The 19,238-nt window shown below is 49.7% G+C and overlaps 1 protein-coding gene across 1 annotated transcript in view; it reads left to right on the top strand.

Annotated features, from left to right (window-relative positions):
* Positions 1 to 19,238, top strand: part of pdzd2 (PDZ domain containing 2) — an 809,599-nt gene that overhangs the window by 652,286 nt on the left and 138,075 nt on the right. Inside the window, 1 exon segment of the mRNA XM_072497206.1 lies at positions 4,908 to 5,040. Coding sequence (XP_072353307.1) covers positions 4,908 to 5,040 — 133 coding nt within the window.

Raw genomic sequence — 19,238 nt, 5'->3', positions numbered from 1 at the left:
AGAGGACTGGAGAATAGCCAATATTGTTCCCTAGTTTAAGAACGGAAGCGGAGATAATCCAGCAAATTATAGGCCAGTGAGCCTAACATCAGTTGTGGGGAAACTCTTGGAAAAGATACCGAGGGACAGGAATATATGCACATTTGGAGGAAAATGGACTAGTTATTGACGGGCAGCATGGCTTTGTACGGGGAAGGTCATGTTTCACCAACTTTATTGAGTTTTTTGAAGAGGTGACAAAGAAAATTGATGAGGAAAGGGCTGTGGGTGTAGTTTATATGGACTTTAGTAAGGTCCCACATGGCAGACTGCTACAAAAACTAAAATTACATGGATTCAGGGGTTAGCTGGCTAGATGGATACAGTACTGGCTTGGTTATAGAAGACAGTGAGTAGCGGTGGAAGGGTGTTTTTCAGAATGGAGATCTGTAGCTAGTGGTGTATCGCAGTGATCAATGCTGGGACCTCTGTTGTTCGTAGTATATATAAATGATCTGGAGGATAATGTGAGTGGTCTGATTGGTAAGTTTGCGAATGCCACGAAGATTGGTGGAGTTGTTGATGGTGCTGAGGATTGTCCGAGAATACAACAGGATATAGATAGATTGGGGATTTAGGCACAGACATGGCAGATGGGGTTTAATCCAGACAAATGCGAGGTGATGCATTTTGGAGGATCAAATGATTTATATTGTAAATGGCAGAACCCTTAGGAACATTAACATATAGAGGGATCTGGGCATGCAGGTCCACAATTCCCTAAAAATGGCTGCACAGGTGACCAAAGTGCTGCCTTCATCATCTGGGGCATTGAGTACAGGAGTTGGGAAAACATGTGGCAGCTGTATAAAACCTTGGTTAGGCCACATACGGAAGTTTGCATGCAGTTCTGGTCACCACATTATCAGAAAGACGTGGAAGCTTTGGAGAGAGTGCAAAGAAGGTTCACCAGGATGTTGCCTGGTCTTATGGGCATTGGCTATGAGAAGAGGTTGAATAAACTAGGATTGTTTTCACTGGAAAGACTGAGGCTGAGGGGAAACTTGATAGAGGTTTACAAAATTTGAGAGGCATAGACAGGGTGGATAGTCAGAGGCCCTTTCCAAGGGTGGAAATGTCAATTACAAAGGGACACAGGTTCAAGGGGGGAGAGGGAAAGTTTAAGGGAGATGTGCGGGGTAAGCTTTTCATGCAGAGAGTGGTGGGTGCCTGGAACGCGCTGCCAGACGATGTGGTGGAAACAGGCACATTAGCAACATTTAAGAGGCATCTGGATGGGTACATGAATAGGGAGGAAATAGAGGGATACAGACCGAGTAACGGCATGAGGTTTATTTTCAGTTAGCGCATCATGATCGGCACAGGCTTGGAGGGTCGAAGGGCTTGTTCCTCTGCTGTACTTTTCTTTGCTCTTTGTTCTATTGCTTTGGAGTTCCCAGGTTGTGGTACCTCCCCCAGCAAGAGAGCCACTGCTGCAAGAACTGCACAATGCACACCCTGGCCTGACCAAAATGAAAATATTGGGCAGGAGCTACATTTGGTGGCCGGGCATTGACAAAGATGGAGGGCAGAATTCTCCGTTCCTGAGGCTAAGTGCCGGCACCAATGGACGATCCGTGGGTGTTTCATGGTGGGAAAATCAGCGGGAACCCCTCACCAATTCCGGTACCGGTGAGGGGCTAGCACCGGCGCCGTGTGAACCCCCCGCGGATCATGTGGAAAAAGACCGGAGAATCGCCAGCTCCCAGACTGTGCATGCGCAGGGCTGACCAGCTGCACCGGTCTCGCTGGAAAACATGGCACGGCCATGCTAGACCGTGTACCCGCCCACCCCGAGCCCACAACCCATCCCCTGGCCACTCCCCACCACTCCCCCCAGCTCTAGCAGAAGCCCTCTAGCCAACGGGACGGATCCTGGCCGTGTGTGGTGGCGCTGGACACTAGCCGTAGCCAGCACACCAAGTTCCCGACCGCTGGGACCACATGTGTTCTGTGTCGTATGGAACTCGAACCATCAGGGGCAGAGCGTCGTGGATGGGCCGGCTGATGACACATCAATGGCGTTGCGACTGCGTGCGGCGCGCGTCCCGTGATGCCGATTTGGAGGGGGCAGAGCACCGTGAACCAGCATCAAACCGGTGGCCTGCCCCGATTCCGGCATTGGAAGCCATTCTCCGCCCAATCGCCAATCCCGAGCATCCCGGCCATCCATGGATAAGTTACACATTGATTACACTGATCTTTTCCTGGGAAGAATGTTCTTGACACTGGTGGACAACCATTCCAAGTGGCTGGACGTCCAAGAAATGGGAACGACAACTTCAACGGCCACCTTTGAAACCCTGAGATACATTTTCGCCATTCATGGCCTTCCAGAGATATTGGTTTCTGATAATGTCACATTATTACTGGGATTAAACCAGCAGAATTGTTAATGGGAGTTATTGCCTTTGTCCTTGGTTTGACCTGGTGTTCCTCAATTTGGCAAGGAGGATGGAATCGAGTCAAGCTATGCAAAAGAAATACCATGATTTGGCAAAAGGCAACAGATCGGTGACCTAGTTTTTGTGGGAGCTTTGTATCTGGTCCATTGTGGATACCTGGGAAAACTGTGGCAAAATCTGGTCCTGTCTCACGCCTGGTGGATTTACAAGGAAGATGCGTGCAAAAGCACAATGTAAGAAGTAGAGGCTGCAGCCCCAACGACTAAACAGGCAGATCCAGTAGGCATTACTCACGTTCCTTCGGCGGAGAAGCAAGGAAACCGGAAGGTTCAGTAGAGATCCTTCTTACTATAACTGAGGGAACTGGAGAGGGGGCTTCCCAACGCACCTATTGAGATTTCAAGGCAACCTCCTGCTGCTGACAAAGACACTATCTCACTGGTGGAGGAACCTGTCAGGGAACTGAGGCATTCCACCAGACCCAGGAAGTCACCTGATAGACTGACCATGTTAAGGACTGTACTGTACTACCCCCGGACCCTGGCTGAGTGGACTCAAGGGGTAAAGACCTAAATAATATACCTCTGTGGCTATATATAGTTAAACCTCATTGTGTCTCCAATAAACCTCGTTATATAAGAAGTCTCCTCAGTGATACCTCACACTATTACAGGAGGTTAATACTATTCCCCTGTGAAATATCAATTTTCACCTTCAGCCCACCAGGTCCACTACTCCACCTTGGTTTCTTAATCTCCGTTGCCTCCAAATTCAGCTACTCACCACACAAAACCCCACTCTCGAGGAATGATAGGAGTTGCATGCACACTAAGACCCTCAACAGGACGCAGTCGTACTCACTCAGCTTTAAAAGAAGGCAGTAGTTTTGTGGTTCAGCATGTTCAGTGAGAGCAATGCATAATAGGAGTTGCATTTTCTGCCTCTGCATTCCAGGAATGTGTTGCTATAATCAAGGCCTCTGGAATTACAGGATGTAATGGCCGATTACTTCAAACCCAACCAAATCTTGTGACACGAGATTGCAGATTTTACGACAAATCTGTCTGAGGTTCAGAAGTGTTTCAATCTCCACATCAAAAAACTGTATTGAAGCAATGTTCAACTGTGGTTTGTTAGTGGATGGGGGCGGGGTGGAAAACATTTTCAATAGTCAAATGCAGTGTGTTAAGATGAGGCTGGACTTTCCGGTCTCCCATGTTCCTCGGCGACGCACTGTTCACTGGTGGCCAGATTATCTACTTCTGCCGCTTGTCAATGGGATTTTCCATTGAAGCCACCCCACACTGCCAGGAAATGGCGGGGATGCGCTGCCGGTGGCGACAGAGAATCCCAACGGCCGGAGAATTCCAGCCCGGATTTTAAACTAGATGAGTGATAAGTGGCAGCTAAATAGTAGATAAGCAATACCTTGATTTCTTGAATTGGAATGGTATACCTTGAAACAATCTTCCAATCCATGTGGAGTTACAGCTTAAAGTTCCTAGCATAGATTTCAAAGTTGGCCATTTGCCAGCTAGACTGCATTTCAATGAAGTAAACTTATGCAGAGATCAGTGGAGTTAAATAGTCCCCATCCACCTGTGGTCATAGAGCAGAGGAGGGAAACTTCACAAAAGACCTTCACTTGGGATCAGAATAAAAGGAGGGCAGATGGCAGCAATAAACTGAAACATGTTGCTTCAAAAGTATTTGAGCCAATATTGCGTTTTTCTGCCACGTGGAAGGAAAGTTGATACTGAGAACAATAAAAGAGTTTTCGTGACCATGTGCCAACTTTATTAAGGTAAAGAAAGTTCTCCTTTATTCAAAAATAAATTGTGCCTCAACCAGAAAATTTCTATTAAGTGCAAAATGGAACCAATAAAAGACTAAAATGGAGCACCAGAATGGAGCGTATCAATTATAGTGCGAAGCTGCACTGCAAACTCAAGAGTGAATGGGAGCAGTAAATTTAATGCCCCACTGGAAGTGGGCTGCGAGGCGTTGGTTTCTGTTTAATTGGGCAGGAAGGTGCGAGGTGGAGGCTCCGTCACCTTACCGACTCTCCTCAATTAATTTCAGGGTGAGGAAGATGGGGGCAGAAAAGTTTAAACCTAAATGGACAATTACCGGCCTCATTCTGCTGCCACTGGTAACCTGTGGGGGGGGAGGGGGGGGGGGGGGGCTGCATACCATGTGGGCAGGCTGCCTTTTATGCCATGGCAGTCTGCTTGCTAGCTGTGGGAAGCTGCTATTTGAGGCCCCCTGCGTCCAGTGAAGGAGGACAGCAAGGGCAGCAACTCCACCAGAAAGATACCCCCACCTACCTCTCATACCTTTCACCAGGGCCTGCACTTTAGAAATGGATACAACAGCACACATTGCAGCAAGGTACCATAAGCTCTTCATTTAGTTTCACACACTGAGCGAGAATAAGTAATTTAATTTCCCTTTTCATTCCAGCCGAGGTGATCAGATTTTGGAGGTGGACTCTGTGAGCCTGCGACATGCAGCTCTGAGTGAAGCATATGCAATTCTAAGCGAGTGTGGTCCAGGACCTATCAGCCTTATTATTAGCCGTCATCCACACCCAAAGGTAAGAAACATAACAAAGTCCATCAATGGATTCTGAAATAAAATAAAAGCATAAAATGCTGAAATAGAAGTCATGTAAAAATGTAATATAAAATGTACAAGTCTCATTCCTTCCAGTTGTAAATTGTTGGAGATTTTTAAATTTTAAACTTTTCTTATTTTTCTTTTCTGTTGTGTCTCTTAATCAAATCTGCCTTCCCCTCTCTTTATTTCTCTTTCTGTACCTGATTTTACATTGAATTCAGCTATTCTAATGCAACATTCCTCTCAATCCAGGGTCGGAGAATCGCCGGGGGGCGGCATGAATCCCGCCCCCGCCAGCTGCCGAATTCTCCGGCGCCAGGGATTTGGCAGGGTCGGGAATCGCGGCGCGCCAGTCGGCGGCCACTGGTAGTGGCCCCCCCCCCAGTGATTCTTCGGCCTGCGATGGGCCTGCGATGGGCAGAGTGGCCACCCGTTTTTTTGCCAGTCCCGCCGGCATAAATTAGAGTAGGTCCTTACCGGCGGGACCTGGCGGCGTGGGCGGCCTCCAAGGTCCTCGGGGGGGCGCGGTGGGATCTGGCCTCAGGAGGTGCCCCCACTGTGGCCTGGCTCGCGATCGGAGCCCACGATCCACGGGTAGGCCTGTGCCGTGGGGGCACTCTATTGTTCCGCGTCGGCCGTTGTGGTCCTCCGCGATGGCTGATGCGGAGAAGTTCCCCCTGCGCATGCGCTGGGATGACGCCAGCACACGCTGGTACTCCTGCGCATGCGCCAACTCGTGCCGGCCGGCGGAATCCTTTCTCCGCTGGTTGGCGTGGCGCCAAGCCCCTTCTCCGCCGGCCGGCGCGGAGCAGACCTCTCCGGGTCCGGCCTAGTCCCTGAAGGTGCGGAGGATTCCGCACCCTTGGGGCGGCCCGACGCCGGGGTAGTTCACACCACTCCTCGGCGCCGGGACCCCTCGCCCTACCGGATAGGGGAGAATCCCGCCCCTTATTTTTCCTGTCCCGCCACCTTCCCCCACCCCCGGCCAATCATTGGAAGATCTGCCCCCCCCCCCTCACCACCGTGGAAATATCACCAGCGTCCTCTCCCCCTCAGCGTCCGCAAGTTCCCCCCACCACCCCATGGAGCTCCCACAACGGCCTGCCCCTGGCATTGTCCCTGCACTGCCCCTTGGCACAGGTAAATACTACCAGGTTGACACTGTGCCAACCTGACAGTGTCAACCTGTGCCAGGCACGTTCCTCTCTCCCGGTTGCACCCCCGGAGGGATCCCTTCGACTGAATCTTGTTTTTAAAAAGCTGTCATATTGGTGAACTGTGAATATTCAGTGAGGGGGGGGGGGATCATGTGGCGGCGGGGCGGTGGGGGAGGGTTGGGGGCTGGGTAATCATATTGAAATTTATTCAAATGCATTAAAATGAGGTTCTTGCCCTTTGTGGGCATAAACCCCAAGACGTCACCGGCAAGGAAAATCAGAAAACACAATCTCAGAGGATCACGTTTCCCGATTCTCTCCAGATTTTCTGCCCACGTCGCGTTCTCTCTGATGGCAAATGGGGACTGAAAATCGCCCGCTATATGTTTCAGTCTCACACTGTTATCAATCAGCTCGCACCGCCAGTAGATTTTCAAAACATTTTCAAACCTAAGTGTGTATGAATTTAACAGGGTCCATCACTCTCAACAAAATTTCGACCAATGGCCGATGGCTGCAAGAAGCTTTCATTCGGGCTTGTTTTTCCTCCAACATGATTGAACTGGAGGGAATTTCATGGTCAGTTTTAACACCTAACATGTCTCTGCTGAGAAAATACAGGAAGCAGATAGTTTATGACCTGCCCAGCAGCCCAATTTCAACTCACAGGCCTTCTTATTGTGCTGATGGAACTGGTGTGGGGAGTGGCTGCCTGCCTAGTGAATAATGAACTGACCTGTAGATTCCCACGACATAGATGTGACAAAGAGGGTTTCTATAGTGACTTGCAGGAAGTAATGGAGTGGGGCCTGGAGGAGCAGCACTGCTTCTATTCATCTGCTGGAGGGAAGTTAAGAAAATACTTATCTTTCTGAGCTTCTTCTTATCCCAATCCCCCTTGGACTTGCTTCAGCCTGTTGAAAAGCCACAGTGATTTCCCTGAACAAGCCAAAATTTAAAATTACATCAGTGTCCAGTTGATGACATCAGACCTTAACTCCCTTCCCAGGGCCTGCCTGCCTGACCCCAGTGAATTCTCCCCCCAACTGAGCTTGGTGTCCAGCGAGACTCTACACTGGGGACTGCCTGTGGTCTCGGTAATGGCCACCACTCCCGCCTGGCACTACCTGGACTACAGAGCTGCTGGCCATCTGGTTTACCGGCGGCTGTCTGAGGCAGGTCTTTCTGTCCCGATGGGGTGGAAATCCTCAGCCTATTACCAGCCAAATGACAGTTGGGCAACCATTCTCCCTGTGGGCAGGCTCTCCAACAACATTTTAGCCGGGACTGGCAGGGACCACGGTGCCCCACAAAATCAGTGCTGGAGCACATGTCTTGCTTGGACTGTTCATAGCCATTATTCATTTCCAACTTACTTATTGAGTGACTCCTTGTCCATTCCACATGAAGTAAACGCTCCATAAATCAGGTGGAGACACTCGGGGGAATTGTAAAAAGAAACGTTCCAGTGCCTCAGCGCCACAAAATATAACAAATGATTTAAACTATCAATGTTTTCTGAAGATGTATTTAAAATTCATCACGGCATAAACTCCATGTGCAACCATGACCTCAACTTTATGAAGCATTGATGAACTATTTTTCCACCCACTGCTTCAAAATTAAGACTTTTCAGCCTGGATAAACTATTACCGTGGATTTTTCACATTCTGGTATTGAACATTTTAATTTATATTATACTTTAGTCTGATTTAAGATCCAGCTGGAACATTCTTAAGTGCTGTAGTTCTGCATAGTTGTTTGGTGCTGTCATAACTATGAAAGCTGTAGTCATTTTACAGAGTCTATTCTCATTTACCTGCACCATTTTCAAGTATTCAAAGTTGTGACAAGCAAGATACAGACTTTATTTAGCACCATTCCACTCACTTTCTACCCTAGTTATCCTGAGCAGGGAGATTCCCAACAAAGGCTGTGGAAATTCCCATTGGGGAAGACAAAAATCAGAGAAATCAAACCTCAGCCGTCCGTGCTGATTCCTAACCGCCAGATACCAAGGTGTGGAAGAGAGCTGAGGAGGAGGCCCCGCCCACCTTGGTTTCAGATATGTCGGGCTAGCTGACTGGTAAGGGCACCGATCACAAACAATTCGAAAAGGAGAAACTCATGCTGAACACTCCAGCAAAAAGAAAGCTTTTAAAGTGCTGATTGGGGAACAGTGGTAGTCCGCTACCATCGGACCGCTATGTGTAGCGATCCTCTGCCCTACAGGAGGCCAGTACGAAGTCTTACAACACCAGGTTAAAGTGCAACAGGTTTGTTTCGATGTCACTAGCTTTCGGAGCGCTGCTCCTTCCTCAGGTGAATGAAGAGGTCTGTTCCAGAAACACATATATAGACAAATTCAAAGATGCCAAACAATGCTTGGAATGCGAGCATTAGCAGGTGATTAAATCTTTACAGATCCAGAGATGGGGTAACCCCAGGTTAAAGAGGTGTGAATTGTACCAAGCCAGGACAGTTGGTGGGATTTCGCAGGCCAGATGGTGGGGGATGAATGTAATGCGACATGAATCCCAGGTCCCGGTTGAGGCCGCACTCGTGTGCGGAACTTGGCTATAAGTTTCTGCTCGGCGATTCTGCGTTGTCGGGGGTCCTGAAGGCCGCCTTGGAGAACGCTTACCCGGAGATCAGAGGCTGAATGCCCTTGACTGCTGAAGTGTTCCCCGACTGGAAGGGAACATTCCTGCCTGGTGATTGTTGCGCGATGTCCGTTCATTCGTTGTCGCAGCGTCTGCATGGTCTCGCCAATGTACCACGCTTCGGGGCATCCTTTCCTGCAGCATATGAGGTAGACAACGTTGGCCGAGTCGAACGAGTATGTACCGCGTACCTGGTGGGTGGTGTTCTCACGTGTAATAGTGGTATCCATGTCGATGATCTGGCACGTCTTGCAGAGATTGCCATGACAGGGTTGTGTGGTGTCGAGGTCACTGTTCTGAAGACTGGGTAGTTTGCTGCAAACAATGGTTCGTTTGAGTTTGCGCGGTTGTTTGAAGGCAAGTAGTGGGGGTGTGGGGATGACCTTGGCAAGATGTTCATCGTCATCAATGACGTGTTGAAGGCTGTGAAGAAGATGACATAGTTTCTCCGCTCCGGGGAAGTACTGGACGACGAAGGGTATTCTGTCGTATGTGTCCCATGTTTGTCTTCTGAGGAGGTCGGTCCGGTTTTTCGCTGTGGCGCGTTGGAACTGTCGATCGATGAGTCGAGTGCCATATCCCGTTCGTACGAGGGCATCTTTCAACGTCTGTAGATGTCTGTTACGCTCCTCCTCGTCTGAGCAGATCCTGTGTATACGGAGCGCTTGTCCATAGGGGATGGCTTTTTAAATGTGTTTAGGGTGGAAGCTGGAGAAGTGGAGCATCATGAGGTTATCCGTGGGTTTGCGGTAAAGCGAAGTGCTGAGGTGACCGTCCTTGATGGAGACGAGTGTGTCCAAGAATGCAACTGATTTTGGAGAGTAGTCTATGGTGAGTCTGATGGTTGGATGGAACTTATTAATGTCATCGTGTAGTCGTTTCAGTGATTCTTCGCCGTGGGTCCAAAGGAAAAAAATGTCATCGATGTATCTGGTGTATAACATCGGTTGAAGGTCCTGTGCGGTGAGTAGGTCCTGTTCAAACTTGTGCATGAAGATGTTGGCGTATTGGGGTGCGAATTTGGTCCCCATGGCTGTTCCGTGCGTCTGGATGAAGAACTTGTTGTCGAAGGTGAAGACGTTGTGATCCAGAATGAAGCGGATGAGTTGCAGAATTGCGTCTGGAGATTGGCAGTTGTCGGTGTTGAGTACTGAGGCTGTTGCAGCAATGCCGTCGTCATGGGGGATGCTGGTGTAGAGTGCCGAGACGTCCATTGTGACGAGGAATGTACCTGGTTCAACTGGTCCATGGGTGCTGAGTTTCTGTAGGAAGTCCGTCGTGTCGCGACAGAAGCTGGGTGTACCTTGTACGATGGGTTTCAAGATGCCCTCGATGTAGCCAGAGAGGTTCTCACACAGGGTCCCATTGCCTGAAACGATAGGGCGGCCTGGTGTGTTGGCCTTATGTATTTTCGGGAGGCAGTAGAGATCTCCAATGCGGGGAGTACGTGGGATGAGAGCACATAGGGTGCTCTGAAGATCTGGATCCAAGGTCTTGATCAGTCTGTTAAGTTGGCGAATGTGTTCCTTGGTCGGATCTGCGGGTAACTGTCTGTAGTGTTCTTGGTTATTCAGTTGTCGGTATACTTCTTTGCAGTAGTCCGTTCTGTTCAGTACGACAGTGGCCCCCCCTTTGTCTGCTGGTTTGATGACGATGCTGCGGTTGGTCTTGAGAGCGCGGATGGCATTGCGTTGTGCTTGGGTGACGTTCGGGGTTGTCTTGTGAATGCGACTGATGAATCTGGCATTGACGCGACTCCTGGCGGCTTGAGCATACATGTCGAGTCTAAGGCAGCGGCCTTCCGGAGGGGTCCAATTCGACTCTTTCCTCTTCGGTTGCCGCACCGCAGATCTCTCGGTCTGCTGTTCCGGTTCATTGGTAGTCTGCTTGGGTTCGCTGTTGGCCTCTTGGGGTCTGTGGAAGAATTCCCGGAGCCTCATTCGCCTGATGAATTCCTCCGTGTCTGCCGCGAGACTGATGGGGTCCATTTTGGTGGTGGTGCAGAAATTAAGCCCTCTGCTGAGGACTTCGATTTCATCTGGTTGAAGGGTGTAGTCTGACAAGTTGACAATAGATTTCCCTGCATTGTTTTCTACTGTGACACCGGGGGTGGCTTGGTTGCTGCCGGTGGTGATGCCAAGTTTCTCAAGCTTTCTGTTCTTGGTCTGCATATAGGTGGCATAGTATTGTTGTCTCATCTGTTTGGCGGTGTTCCGCAGCTGGTCTGCTGCGTCCTGAGCGCAAGTTGAGAATATGGCCTCTATCTTGGTTTCCAGGTTGCGTCGTCTGCTGTAGAGCTGGCGGACGAGGTGGTTGAGGAGTGTGAGAGAGGTGCGACGGCAGAGTCTCTCAGCGAAGTCTGTGTTGTAGGTGACTTGAGTGGGTTTGTGATCTGTAGCCCTTTCGGGATCTTATCTGCTTTCTTGCATCTTTGTAGAAACTTAATGTCAGTGTCTATATGCGCGACCTTCCTGGAGATCCTCTCCACTTTAAGCCGGCAGTTTGCGGTGTCGATGGTAGCCATGATGTGGAGATGCCGGCGTTGGACTGGGGTGAGCACAGTACGAAGTCTTACAACACCAGGTTAAAGTCCAACAGGTTTGTTTCGATGTCACTAGCTTTCGGAGCGCTGCTCCTTCCTCAGGTGAATGAAGAGGTCTGTTCCAGAAACACATATATAGACAAATTCAAAGATGCCAAACAATGCTAGGAATGCGAGCATTAGCAGGTGATTAAATCTTTACAGATCCAGAGATGGGGTAACCCCAGGTTAAAGAGGTGTGAATTGTATCAAGCCAGGACAGTTGGTAGGATTTCGCAGGCCAGATGGTGGGGGATGAATGTAATGCGACATGAATCCCAGGTCCCGGTTGAGGCCGCACTCATGTGTGCGGAACTTGGCTATAAGTTTCTGCTCGGCGATTCTGCGTTGTCGGGGGTCCTGAAGGCCGCCTTGGAGAACGCTTACCCGGAGATCAGAGGCTGAATGCCCTTGACTGCTGAAGTGTTCCCCGACTGGAAGGGAACACCAGGTACGCGGTACATACTCGTGCGACTCGGCCAACGTTGTCTACCTCATACGCTGCAGGAAAGGATGTCCCGAAGCATGGTACATTGGCGAGACCATGCAGACGCTGCGACAACGAATGAACGGACATCGCGCAACAATCACCAGGCAGGAATGTTCCCTTCCAGTCGGGGAACACTTCAGCAGTCAAGGGCATTCAGCCTCTGATCTCCGGGTAAGCGTTCTCCAAGACGGCCTTCAGGATGCGCGACAACGCAGAATCGCCAAGCAGAAACTTATAGCCAAGTTCCGCACACATGAGTGCGGCCTCAACCGGGACCTGGGATTCATGTCGCATTACATTCATCCCCCACCATCTGGCCTGCGAAATCCTACCAACTGTCCTGGCTTGATACAATTCACACCTCTTTAACCTGGGGTTACCCCATCTCTGGATCTGTAAAGATTTAATCACCTGCTAATGCTCGCATTCCTAGCATTGTTTGGCATCTTTGAATTTGTCTATATATGTGTTTCTGGAACAGACCTCTTCATTCACCTGAGGAAGGAGCAGCGCTCCGAAAGCTAGTGACATCGAAACAAACCTGTTGGACTTTAACCTGGTGTTGTAAGACTTCGTACTGTGCTCACCCCAGTCCAACGCCGGCATCTCCACATCATGGGTACAGGAGGCCAGCACGGCACTGGAGCGACCCACTGCCGGCTCCAGCTGCCGAAGCAAAAGAGACATCACCATGAGAGGCCGGCCCACCGACCGGTAGGCCCCGATCTCGGGCCAGGCCACAGTGGTGCACCCCCCCCCCCCCCCCCCCCCCCCCCCCCGCCCCCACCAGGCCGCCCCAGACAGGATGGATGCTGAGGTTCCACTGGGTAAGACCAGATGTGAACGGCGCTGTTGGGACTCGGGCTTTTTTGGGCAGCCACTCAGCCCATCCCGGGCGCAGAAAAGTGTGTGGGGGGGGGGGGCGCGTAGAGTGGCCCCCGACTGGCGCCACGCCGACCGCACCGGCGCCAATAGCGCCAATTCTCCGGTGACCAGAGAATTGTCAGACCGGTGTCGAGCGAATCGCGCCCGGTGATTCTCCGACCCGGTGTGGGCTGAGAGAATCCCGCCCAGGGTTTCTACATTTGTGAAGTGTTGATTTCTTATGATGATTCTGTTCTACTGTACTTTGGAGCAAAAAGACAAGAATATCACAGTTTAAATCATTCGTTATTTTTCTTGGCACCAAGTCACTGGAATGTTTCACTTTACAATTCCTTTAAGTGTCTCTATCTGATTTACAGAGCTTTATATAATACTCTTGGGTTAAGGAAGGATAGAGAGTGAGGGAAATCAGCCAGCTACCCAGGTTACTGGTTCTCAGTGGCTGCTATTGGATTGGATTGGATTTGTTTATTGTCACGTGTATCGAGGTACAGTGAAAAGTATTTTTCTGCGAGCAGCTCAACAGATCATTGAGTACATGAGAAGAAAAGGGAATAAAAGAAAATACATAATAGGGCAACACAAGGTATACAATGTAACTACATAAGCACTGGCATCGGATGAAGCATACAGGGTATAGTGTTAATGAGGTCAGTCCATAAGAGGGTCATTTAGGAGTCTGGTAACAGTGGAAGAAGCTGTTTTTGAGTCTGTTCGTGCGTGTTGAGTCGATTTCGGTGGCGAGAGAGCAGCTGGTTAGTCAGTTTCAGCGGGAGCATTGTGGAAGGAGGTTGCTGGGAGGTAAGTCAACCTTTAAAAGCACTTCTCTTTGCAGGGGCAGGCCAGTCGATTTTGGCGGCGAGAGAGCAGCTGGTTAGTCAGTTTCAGCGGGAGCATTGCGGAAGGAGGTTGCTGGGAAGTAAGTCAACCTTTAAAAGCACTTCTCTTTGCAGGGGCAGGCCAGTCGATTTCGGCGGCGAGAGAGCAGCTGGTTAGTCAGTTTCAGCGGGAGCATTGCGGAAGGAGGTTGCTGGGAGGTAAGTCAACCTTTAAAAGCACTTCTCTTTGCAGGGGCAGGCCAGTCGATTTCGGCGGCGAGAGAGCAGCTGGTTAGTCAGTTTCAGCGGGAGCATTGCGGAAGGAGGTTGCTGGGAGGTAAGTCAACCTTTAAAAGCACTTCTCTTTGTAGGGGCAGGCCAGTCGATTTCGGCGGCGAGAGAGCAGCTGGTTAGTCAGTTTCAGCGGGAGCATTGCGGAAGGAGGTTGCTGGGAGGTAAGTCAACCTTTAAAAGCACTTCTCTTTGCAGGGGCAGGCCAGTCGATTTCGGCAGCGAGAGAGCAGCTGATTAGTCAGTTTCAGCGGGAGCATTGCGGAAGGAGGTTGCTGGGAGGTAAGTCAACCTTTAAAAGCACTTCTCTTTGCAGGGGCAGGCCAGTCGATTTCGGCGGGAGTGGAGCTGGCTGGTTGGTCAATTTCAGCAGGAGCTGAGAATTTTTCTTTTTTTTTAAATTAGTTTTTTAGGCGGGATCAGGAAGTCGACCCGCGGACCTCTGGGAAGACCCTCCCAATAAATTCTGGTGGAGAGGAAACCCGAGACACTACACGTGTAGTGTCTCCCACCCGCCCCCCTCCTCTAACCTAATAATAAAACCCATTGGTCTGAGGTAAGTACCATATTTTTTATTATATTATTATTATTTTTTATAAAAATTTAATTTAGTTGTTAGCCAGATCTTGGTAGAAAGTTAGAGGAATGGCAGGGAAGGGAGTGCAATGTTCCTCCTGCAGGATGTTTGAGGTGAGGGATGCAGTTAGTGTCCCTGCTGATTTTACCTGCAGGAAGTGTTGCCATCTCCAGCTCCTCCAAGACCGAGTTAGGGAACTGGAGCTGGAGTTGGAAGAACTTCGGATCATTCGGGAGGCAGAAGGGGTCATAGATAGCAGCTTCAGGGAATTAGTTACACCAAAGATTGGAGATAGATGGGTAACTGTAAGAGGGACTGGGAAAAAACAGTCAGTGCAGGGATCCCCTGCGGTCGTTCCCCTGAGAAACAAGTATACCGCTTTGGATACTTGTGGGGGGGACGACTTACCAGGGGTAAGCCATGGGGTACGGGCCTCTGGCACGGAGTCTGTCCCTGTTGCTCAGAAGGGAAGGGGGGAGAGGAGCAGAGCATTAGTAATTGGGGACTCTATAGTCAGGGGCACAGATAGGAGATTTTGTGGGAGCGTGAGAGACTCACGTTTGGTATGTTGCCTCCCAGGTGCAAGGGTACGTGATGTCTCGGATCGTGTTTTCCGGGTCCTTAGGGGGAGGGGGAGCAGCCCCAAGTCGTGGTCCACATTGGCACCAACGACATAGGTAGGAAAGGGGACAAGGATGTCAGGCAGGCTTTCAGGGAGCTAGGATGGAAGCTCAGAACTAGAACAAACAGAGTTGTTATCTCTGGGTTGTTGCCCGTGCCACGTGATAGTGAGATGAGGAATAGGGAGAGAGAGCATTTAAACACGTGGCTACAGGGATGGTGCAGGTGGGAGGGTTTCAGATTTTTGGATAACTGGGGCTCTTTCTGGGGAAGGTGGGACCTCTACAGACAGGATGGTCTACATCTGAACCTGAGGGGCACAAATATCCTGGGGGGGAGATTTGTTAGTGCTCTTTGGGGGGGTTTAAACTAATGCAGCAGGGGCATGGGAACCTGGATTGTAGTTTTAGGGTAAGGGGGAATGAGAGTATAGAGGTCAGGAGCACAGATTTGACGTCGCAGGAGGGCGCCAGCGTTCAGGTAGGTGGTTTGAAGTGTGTCTACTTCAATGCCAGGAGTATACGAAACAAGGTAGGGGAACTGGCAGCGTGGGTTGGTACCTGGGACTTCGATGTTGTGGCCATTTCGGAGACATGGATAGAGCAGGGACAGGAATGGATGTTGCAGGTTCCGGGGTTTAGGTGTTTTAGTAAGCTCAGAGAAGGAGGCAAAAGAGGGGGAGGTGTGGCGCTGCTAGTCAAGAGCAGTATTACGGTGGCGGAGAGGATGCTAGATGGGGACTCTTCTTCCGAGGTAGTATTGGCTGAAGTTAGAAACAGGAAAGGAGAGGTCACCCTGTTGGGAGTTTTTTATAGGCCTCCTAATAGTTCTAGGGATGTAGAGGAAAGGATGGCGAAGATGATTCTGGATATGAGCGAAAGTAACAGGGTAGTTATTATGGGAGACTTTAACTTTCCAAATATTGACTGGAAAAGATATAGTTCGAGTACAATAGATGGGTCGTTTTTTGTACAGTGTGTGCAGGAGGGTTTCCTGAAACAATATGTTGACAGGCCAACAAGAGGCGAGGCCACATTGGATTTGGTTTTGGGTAATGAACCAGGCCAGGTGTTGGATTTGGAGGTAGGAGAGCACTTTGGGGACAGTGACCACAATTCGGTGACGTTTACGTTAATGATGGAAAGGGATAAGTATACACCGCAGGGCAAGAGTTATAGCTGGGGGAAGGGCAATTATGATGCCATTAGACGTGACTTGGGGGGGATAAGGTGGAGAAGTAGGCTGCAAGTGTTGGGCACACTGGATAAGTGGGGCTTGTTCAAGGATCAGCTACTGCGTGTTCTTGATAAGTATGTGCCGGTCAGACAGGGAGGAAGGCGTCGAGCGAGGGAACCGTGGCTTACCAAGGAAGTGGAATCTCTTGTTAAGAGGAAGAAGAAGGCCTATGTGAAGATGAAGTGTGAAGTTTTGGTTGGGGCGATGGATAGTTACAAGGTAGCGAGGAAGGATCTAAAGAGAGAGCTAAGACGAGCAAGGAGGGGACATGAGAAGTATTTGGCAGGAAGGATCAAGGAAAACCCAAAAGCTTTCTATAGGTATGTCAGGAATAAGCGAATGACTAGGGAAAGAGTAGGACCAGTCAAGGACAGGGATGGGAAACTGTGTGTGGAGTCTGAAGAGATAGGCGAGATACTAAATGAATATTTTTCGTCAGTGTTCACTCAGGAAAAAGATAATGTTGTGGAGGAGAATGCTGAGCCCCAGGCTAATAGAATAGATGGCATTGAGGTACGTAGGGAAGAGGTGTTGGCAATTCCGGACAGGCTGAAAATAGATAAGTCCCCGGGACCTGATGGGATTTATCCTAGGATTCTATGGGAGGCCAGGGAAGAGATTGCTGGACCTTTGGCTTTGATTTTTATGTCATCATTGGCTACAGGAATAGTGCCAGAGGACTGGAGGACAGCAAATGTGGTCCCTTTGTTCAAAAAGGGGAGCAGAGACAACCCCGGCAACTATAGACCGGTGAGCCTCACGTCTGTAGTGGGTAAAGTCTTGGAGGGGATTATAAGGGACAAGATTTATAATCATCTAGATAGGAATAATATGATCAGGGATAGTCAGCATGGCTTTGTGAAGGGTAGGTCATGCCTCACAAACCTTATTGAGTTCTTTGAGAAGGTGACTGAACAGGTAGACGAGGGTAGAGCAGTTGATGTGGTGTATATGGATTTCAGCAAAGCGTTTGATAAGGTTCCCCACGGTAGGCTATTGCAAAAAATACGGAGGCTGGGGATTGAGGGTGATTTAGAGATGTGGATCAGAAATTGGCTAGCTGAAAGAAGACAGAGGGTGGTGGTTGATGGGAAATGTTCAGAATGGAGTACAGTCACAAGTGGAGTACCACAAGGATCTGTTCTGGGGCCGTTGCTGTTTGTCATTTTTATCAATGACCTAGAGGAAGGCGCAGAAGGGTGGGTGAGTAAATTTGCAGACGATACTAAAGTCGGTGGTGTTGTCGATAGTGTGGAAGGATGTAGCAGGTTACAGAGGGATATAGATAAGCTGCAGAGCTGGGCTGAGAGGTGGCAAATGGAGTTTAATGTAGAGAAGTGTGAGGTGATTCACTTTGGAAGGAATAACAGGAATGCGGAATATTTGGCTAATGGTAAAGTTCTTGAAAGTGTGGATGAGCAGAGGGATCTAGGTGTCCATGTACATAGATCCCTGAAAGTTGCCACCCAGGTTGATAGGGTTGTGAAGAAGGCCTATGGAGTGTTGGCCTTTATTGGTAGAGGGATTGAGTTCCGGAGTCGGGAGGTCATGGTGCAGCTGTACAGAACTCTGGTCCGGCCGCATTTGGAGTATTGCGTACAGTTCTGGTCACCGCATTATAGGAAGGACGTGGAGGCTTTGGAGCGGGTGCAGAGGAGATTTACCAGGATGTTGCCTGGTATGGAGGGAAAATCTTATGAGGAAAGGCTGACGGACTTGAGGTTGTTTTCGTTGGAGAGAAGAAGGTTCAGAGGAGACTTAATAGAGGCATACAAAATGATCAGGGGGTTGGATAGGGTGGACAGTGAGAGCCTTCTCCCGCGGATGGATATGGCTGGCACGAGGGGACATAACTTTAAACTGAGGGGTAATAGATATAGGACAGAGGTCAGAGGTAGGTTCTTTACGCAAAGAGTAGTGAGGCCGTGGAATGCCCTACCTGCTACAGTAGTGAACTCGCCAACATTGAGGGCATTTAAAAGTTTATTGGATAAACATATGGATGATAATGGCATAGTGTAGGTTAGATGGCTTTTGTTTCGGTGCAACATCGTGGGCCGAAGGGCCTGTACTGCGCTGTATTGTTCTATGTTCTATGTTCTCAGACTTCTGTATCTCCTGCCCGATGGAAGAAGTTGGAAGAGTGAGTAAGCCGGGTGGGAGGGATCTTTGATTATACTGCCCGCTTTCCCCAGGCAGCGGGAGGTGTAGATGGAGTCAGTGGATGGGAGGCAGGTTTGTGTGATGGACTGGGCGGTGTTCACGACTCTCTGAAGTTTCTTGCGGTCCTGGGCCGAGCAGTTGCCATACCAGGCTGTGATGCAGCCCGATAGGATGCTTTCTATGGTGCATCTGTAAAAGTTGGTAAGAGTCAATGTGGACATGCCGAATTTCCTTAGTTTCCTGAGGAAGTATAGGCGCTGTTGTGCTTTCTTGGTGGTAGCATCGACATGGGTGGACCAGGACAGATTTTTGGAGATGTGCACCCCTAGGAATTTGAAACTGCTAACCATCTCCACCTCAGCCCCGTTGATGCTGACAGGGGTGTGTACAGTACTTTGCTTCCTGAAGTCAATTACCAGCTCTTTAGTTTTGCTGGCATTGAGGGAGAGATTGTTGTCGCTACACCACTCCACTAGTTTCTCTATCTCCCTCCTGTATTCGGACTCATCGTTATTCGAGATCCGGCCCACTATGGTCGTATCGTCAGCAAACTTGTAGATGGAGTTGGAACCAAGTTTTGCCACGCAGTCGTGTGTGTACAGGGAGTAGAGTAGGTGGCTAAGTATGCAGCCTTGCGGGGCACCGGTGTTGAGGACTATTGTGGAGGAGGTGTTGTTGTTCATTAAGAGAGAT

Source organism: Scyliorhinus torazame, chromosome 3 (assembly GCF_047496885.1).
Source record: "Scyliorhinus torazame isolate Kashiwa2021f chromosome 3, sScyTor2.1, whole genome shotgun sequence".
In the NCBI taxonomy this organism is placed as follows: domain Eukaryota; kingdom Metazoa; phylum Chordata; class Chondrichthyes; order Carcharhiniformes; family Scyliorhinidae; genus Scyliorhinus; species Scyliorhinus torazame.
This window is presented reverse-complemented; position numbering and strand designations above follow the sequence as displayed.